The sequence below is a fragment of the Aptenodytes forsteri genome, unplaced genomic scaffold (assembly GCF_000699145.1).
Source record: "Aptenodytes forsteri isolate BGI_AS27 unplaced genomic scaffold, ASM69914v1 Scaffold387, whole genome shotgun sequence".
Taxonomy (NCBI): domain Eukaryota; kingdom Metazoa; phylum Chordata; class Aves; order Sphenisciformes; family Spheniscidae; genus Aptenodytes; species Aptenodytes forsteri.
Window position 1 is genome coordinate 2,082,654 of NW_008795368.1, and position 7,075 is coordinate 2,089,728.

The 7,075-nt window shown below is 37.7% G+C and overlaps 1 protein-coding gene across 1 annotated transcript in view; it reads right to left on the reverse strand.

The window, feature by feature from the left end:
- The window catches only part of HOMER1 (homer scaffolding protein 1), a 68,129-nt gene extending 64,789 nt beyond the window's left edge, over positions 1-3,340 (reverse strand). The window contains exons 1-2 of the mRNA XM_009280318.1: positions 3,305-3,340; positions 1,680-1,865 (exon numbers count right to left, since the gene is read on the reverse strand). Of these exons, the coding sequence (XP_009278593.1) occupies positions 1,680-1,865; positions 3,305-3,340 (222 nt within the window). The remainder of the gene's footprint in view (positions 1-1,679; positions 1,866-3,304) is intronic.
- Positions 3,341-7,075: the final 3,735 nt, after the last annotated feature.

Sequence of the window (7,075 nt, forward strand, 5' to 3'; positions counted from 1 at the left end):
GGGCTTTAATTAAAAATAAAAAAATTCTCTGGGAATTATGCTGAAAACCTCCTTAAAATTCTTCCATGGATCCCCCTCCTATTCACCTGTGTATGTTACAGAGCAGTGTTGGGATTCCTAAAACAATGGGTCTTTCTTAATCGTGATTGGGATCCTAGATCTTAGTCAGACATCTAACACTTGGATGAAAACTTTATTAGGATTGCAGCAATCACACAGAGAGTAAATAAAAGTCATAGATTGCATTATCAATATACCTTGCCAATAGTACTGCAAATGTAAAGGAAATGCTGCAGTAGACAAAAGAACAAATAAATAGATGAACAACTGCTTGACAATTTAACTCAGAAGCCACTTTGCAGGAGTTGCAGCTTTGGACAAAGGCAAAGGAACCCCAGTGGATACCAGAATAAGGATTTTGTAAACTGCGCAGATCAGTTAAGGTGCTACAGATTATGACTGGTAGTCTTGATTTCATACAGCATCTAGTTCCAATCCCAAAGACTTTATTTATAAACAGTCACACAAAAGGTATTTTAATTATTTGACAGAACTAAAAGAATCATTTGAAGGAAGGTTGGGAAGGGAAGAAACAAAGTAAGACTTAAAGTTGGAAAAATTCTGGTAGGCTTTGATACCAGAGTCTCAATCACTTAAAGTAGTATCATACAGAGATCTTTGACTATGAGATCTATTTCTATATACTACTTTATGATAGAAATTCTCCTTCCTCACTTAAAATAGCAATACTCTGGCTATTTTTAAAAAATGCAGAGTGATATTTTTCAGCTTTCAATAAACAGCCACAAAATCTCTGTGAATACTGCTGTGCTCTCACAAAGTATTTCAGTTCCAACCATCATGAACTGATGCATCTCCAGAAGTTGCAAATGAAAGTCTCGAGAGGATTACAACTTTTAGTTACACTCTGTATATCTTTAATGTCCTTATTGCAATTTTCTGATATGCTGTTTGTAAAGTTACTGTTTTTATACCCACTGGGGGTAAAATGTAAGGAACAGTCAAGTATTTTCTCCACATCAAATTAATTTCTTAGACAAGGTTTCTTACAACAGCAGCTCAACACATTATCCTTTCTAATTAAAAAAAAAAAAAAAGAAAAAGAAAAACAACCCCAAAAAACCCCAAACCAATTGACTTTTGATGAAAGCTTACCATGGAAAGCTTTATTAGGAGGGAATCCTCACATTCTCTACAGCAAAAATTGGAAGATTACGTAACAAAGGATTTACTAAGTGATTATGGGCACTGAACAGATGTCCTTCATAATGCTGAAGCCAATGGTACTGATAGACCATTGAAGGCAGAGATGAAAACAGGTTATTGTAACCCTATTTGTACTTTTTAGTGCATCTCACAGGGAAAGTCTTTTTAGCCTGCTCCTAATATTAACTAAGTAACAGGTCATCCCTTAAATTCAGCAATAGATTTACCAAACTAAATATGAGCACTTGGAAAACAGCATTTTTGAATAAACACTTAAAACATGTAAGGAAGCATTTAAAGCATGTAATGAAGCAATGTTACCATTTTAACATGTCAGTAATCTGTTACTCAGATAATGACAAAAGCATCTGAGAAGATACATGAAGGACATCAGACTAGAAAATAAATACAAAAATTGATGAAGCAAGCACGTTTTCTGAAATAAAACTTACCTTTGAGCCATCCAAACTGATTATCCTGTAGACATTTCTTGTGCTGTCATAGAAGTAGGACACAGTAACAGCATGCTTGCTGGTGGGAACCCAGTTCTTCTTAGTGTTTGGGTCAATCTGGAAGACGTGAGCTCGGGTGCTGAAGATGGGTTGTTCCCTGAAGGACAGAGAGGAAAAGTCATGAATCTAACTTGTACATAATATCAAGTTATCTGCCAGTTGTGCCCACTGGGATGTACACATTTCATTCTGCATGATAAATTTTTCCTAAGAACTTCTGTATGTGTTGCTACATAGAGCAGGTAAGTGCATTAATATACATATGCAAGCAAAATGCAAGCCTTCTAAGGCAAAAATCAGCACCCAGCTGTAGAGTCAGATAAAGACAGACATCTCTAATATAGATTCAGCCCTGTCTCATCATCTCCCCAGCCCTCACTCTCCACCTATCCCTTTAAACTAACTGGCATTAATACATGTGTAACTTCATCTCATTACGCTCCACACTGCAGAACTTGTAGGACTTCAAACCCCCATCTTCTCAAAAATCTTTTAATACTCTGATTATTCTAATCAATTTTAGGCCATAATCTGAAACTGAACTGGCTGATTCAATGCAATTACTCTAAAACTAACATTAATTAGGGCCAGGAACATGCGTTGTGAAACCCTCACTCTTTGGAGCTTCACACCTGAACATTTTCATAGCAACACTAAATATGTGTAATATACATGGTTCAAAGCTAACTGCTTAGCAAATAAAATTATATAAGGTAAAAAAACCTACTGTACTTTAGAAATACAACTTGTTTTCCCCATGATCATTACCAGGACAAATAATATTGCACAGAAATCTAAAAATATTTTAGTATCTCTAAGATAGCTGTCCGTTTAAATTTAGCTACATTCTAGTGACAAATAAGACTGCTGTATTCTTCAGGGAATGTTGCCACCAAATCCCAAAGATATTTAGTATCAGAACTTTAAGTTGGATTTAACTTTTTAGGGTTTTGGACTCTCTTGTTTTCTCCCATTTCCAGGATGTGAAGAAACATAACCTTTGTCCCTGCCCTCATTTCCCTTTAAGAGGTGAGTTTTTAATACATTTTTCTGCCCAAAATAAAAAGCAAAAGAAAAAACTATGGTTTTGGGTACTCATAGTCAAAGGGTTTTAATCTGGCCTCATTACAAAGGGGAACGTGTGAACTCTCAGAAATCTCTACTGCTTGGCAGCAAGAGCAGCTGAGACCAGCTGCTTTCAGCAGCAGAATCGTATTACTCAGCTGGGAGTTAAGGCTCCTTGAAGCTCATCTGCCAGAAGATGTGGTGTTCTCCTATGTTGGGTGTTGGAAGAAGTGACAGAACAGACCAAAGACAGTGAAACAGAGAGTTGAAGTGAAAGCTAAAGGAGAAGGAATACAGACCAGGGGGATCAATGCACATACTAGTCCTCCATACAAATATCACTGTAGCCTCAGCACCAACTCACCTCCTTCTAAATCACCACGCTACAGGAGGTTGGGTAGCTGTTTTCCTGATCCCAACCCCTTGCACACAAAGTAAGGTTATGCAAAGGTGACTTTTATAGCCCTTTTGTTTAACAGAATCTTGACACTAATTCTTACGCTCTTTCGAATATCTACAATTACTTCTTCAATCATACTTAAACTGTAGTTCTTGTTTTCAATATTAGATACATTTTGCATTTACCTCCCAATTAAGCATATTCAAATGTAATGTGATGCATATTACCATAATGCAACCAGTTCTTTAACTGTGGAAGGTTAAAGAGCCCATCAAAACAAAAATCTTAGAAGCCTGACAATTATTTGGATGAAGACCGACACTGAAAGGAGAAAATAAAGGCTCTGACCACATTAACTAAAAATACTAAAGAAGAGCTGAATCCAAACTGTAGATGTGTGGTTAATGAATACAAATTTGACCAGCACTGATACTCAATTCTGTCACAGTACAGTATATCATACAACTGGGACTTTCAACATACCACAGGTTAGAATTTTAATATGTAAAAGGTAGGCAAAAACTATACAACTGAAGCAAGAGGGACCATCAGTAAAAGCCCGATTGTTCAGCCCTCAGTTGCTGGTCTCCCGCACTGTCAGCACAAAAATCTTCCATAGCCCTAGCTAAATATCCTCAATTTGTTTGACGAGGTGGCCTGCATGTTCCTGCTGATTGCCCAGCAGTGTTGCTCAAAGACAAACCAGAGCACTTTGCAGGGCACGTGTGTGGGTCTGGCATAGACATTACACTTAGGTATGGAACAGCATAAATGAAGCTTACTTACACTTTTTTAATCGCTTCTGATAAAACTAGAGTTACAGTCTTTTCTTTCCATGTTTTAACTGAAACTACAGCTTTGCTGAATGACAAGGTGTCTACACTGTGGAAAAAAGCATAGCTCCCTTCGTTAAACTAGTTGGATAAATCATGATTTTGCCAGATTACTGGGGTAATCAGGATTTTTTTCTGACAAAGAACCTAAACTTCAGATGCCTCTAGAATTAGACCAACGTTTTGACACTTGATGATCAACATTTATAATGATTATTTCTTCAAACAAATGGAAGTTATGCACTTAATGTCTACAGGACTAAATGTGTTATGGAATCAGTCACTGATGTGCCACTGAAGTGTTTCGAAGCTGCTGTACAATTAGGTCATCTGTACTTTTCTGTAGCAACATACTATAGAGCTACTTAAATTTTAGATTTGCTAAAACATTCAGAAACAAACAAAAGGTAATATATAAAACATATACAAGATTTGTAACTTCAGCTAATCAATCTTTACTTAAATTTTTTGTTCTTCCATTATCCACACAGGACATGATGCCCTCCCAGTCCGGAAGTTTCAATTAATTCAGTTGAAGTAATATCAGTTATAGGAGTATTAATATTAGTTATATAGGAGAATAGTTTCCTTTTTCCCTTTCTAAGTGCTCAGACAATTAATATACATAAAAATTATCTTTTATAATAAATAATATATATTTTTACATACATAAATTAGAAAACATACTTTTGCCTATATAGAGTTGAGATAGGGAGAATGGCTTTAAATAAGAAAAAGCAATCCTGTAAAAAAACCTTATCAGTTCCTTACTCATATATATTTACATACATAAATTAGAAAACATACTTTTGCCTATATAGAGTTGAGATAGGGAGAATGGCTTTAAATAAGAAAAAGCAATCCTGTAAAAAAACCTTATCAGTTCCTTACTCTTCCCTCTCTTCTCTTCCTCTTTCAGCTTTTTCTTGTCATTCTTTCATTACCAGAAAGTAGTTAGTATTCATTAAAGAAACTAATAGGAACTAAGACAAGAACTCATCACTAATTACAAAGAGAAGTCATTCACTTTTCCAGAAATATCCTGATGCTGAACAAAAAGAAAAGAAACTAACAAGAATGCCATAGTAACACAGTTGACTATTAGAAATGTCCGCTCAGGCATGGCAGACACATTAAGGCTAATATGCTGCTGTTTTTAGTTGGCTTAGACTGCAACATTACAACGGTCAAACACAGACTAAAAAGAAATAAGTGCCAAGTCCTCCTGGACTTGAGTGGCAATGTGAGGACTAAAGAAGCATGAGAAGTACCACTTAAGCAGGCAGAGTCACACCAGTTTTTTTCATCATTGATACAGAAATCCGTTCATTGATATGTGATCAGTCCTAGGCTAGGCTTAGGAGAAAAGCCTGTGTCCTAACAGTTGAATGAACAGTGTTTTCAGCCACTCTTTCCATTTTGACATCTTAACACATCCCTTTCAAAAAAATGCAGACTACTGAATATAAGAACCTAAGGTTTCATTTTTCCGTATGTTAGACTAATTAAAGCTTTCACAAAAGAAGCTTAAGTTAGTACAGAAGGTTAGAAAGAACTTTCCTTGCTAATCCATAATTAATATTTGCTTTTTTTTAAAAAAGTATCTATTCTTTGACATGTCTGGTACTTCCAGATTGTGCCAACACTAGTGCTGAAGACTTCTTCCTCTTATTTCTTTCCTCACGCTGCTGTTTACCATGACTCCAAAGTTATTTTCATTGCCATAATATCTACAACTTCTGAAGGCTGGGACTCTGTTGTCTTAGTTACTGTAAAAACAATAAGGCCACTGAAAAGAAGGTGTGAACTTCTACAACATTAGTTGATGTCCTACTTGCCTTCCCTTATGGTGTGTTAATGATGCTAAAAAAAAATTTAAAAATTACACACCCCCCTCCTTTCCCCCTGCATACTGGGCTAAATTGACACAGTTTTGGTAGGGAGGGTGCTGCACCATGTGGTACGAGGTCAGGGACTGCCCTGTGCAGACACAAGAACAGACCAGGACTGGGGCTGGAGAAAAAAAAAGAGACACAGGAGATGACATCTGAGCAGGGGCTGGAGCAAAGAGCTGGCCAAGCAGGAGCAGACAGCAGACACGGGAGCAGGTATAACGCTGAGAGGACTATGGCCCATGGAGAAATTGCGTAAAAAAAAAATAAAAGGAGTCACCCCAGGCACTGACTGCCATCTTCTGAGTGCCACCTGCAGTGAGGGGATGGGAGACCAGGAAGGAGTTGGAGAGGTGTCCACAGGGAAGATGAGGTGTGTTTTCTGTGTTTATTTAATTGTTTGTCTTCATCTTCATTGGCAATAAACTAAATTGAATTAAATTTCCTGAATCAAAATGGTTTTGTTGCGCATGACATTCCATCCCTGCCACAAACACAAAACCCAGACCTAATACTTTATATAACAGCGTCTTGGATCCCCAAACCGTTCAAATACACTAGAAGTTTTAAATCTCTAAGCAGAGCTATTTTCCCCAACCAGTAGGACGAAAGGGGATGAATAAGCAGGTCCAGCATGATGGGGTCCTCCTGCTCAGCTCACCTTTGATAGCTCTCAAGTATCTATCATGTAATGAAAAGTCCATGAGAATGAGTATTTATGTCAATCATTTCGGCAATTTCTATTTCCCTGATATGGATCTTAAAAACTCCAAAGTGCATTATCCGGACTTACTGTTTTTGGTGCACATGGGTTCCACATACAAGACTGTTTTCAAGACAAGTCCAACAAAATGTGCCTTGGAAGTCCTTGTCATCACATTTGCAAGTTGCAAACAGAGCAAGATCCCACCCTTCGGATTTCAGTCTCATAGTTTCAGAGAAAGATGATGCCCTGTGCATCCAAAAACACCACAACATCCCTGTGCTCAGAACAGGAGTACAACCACACTCCAAGTTCCCTATCCACAGTGGAGATTGGGCAAAAAGTGTGCTGCCCTCAGCCCATTACAGCCACCGGCCCAGCAGACCCTGCCACATGGCAGCCTACATGCTCAGCACACATGCTCTGGCAGTCCTAAGGACTGC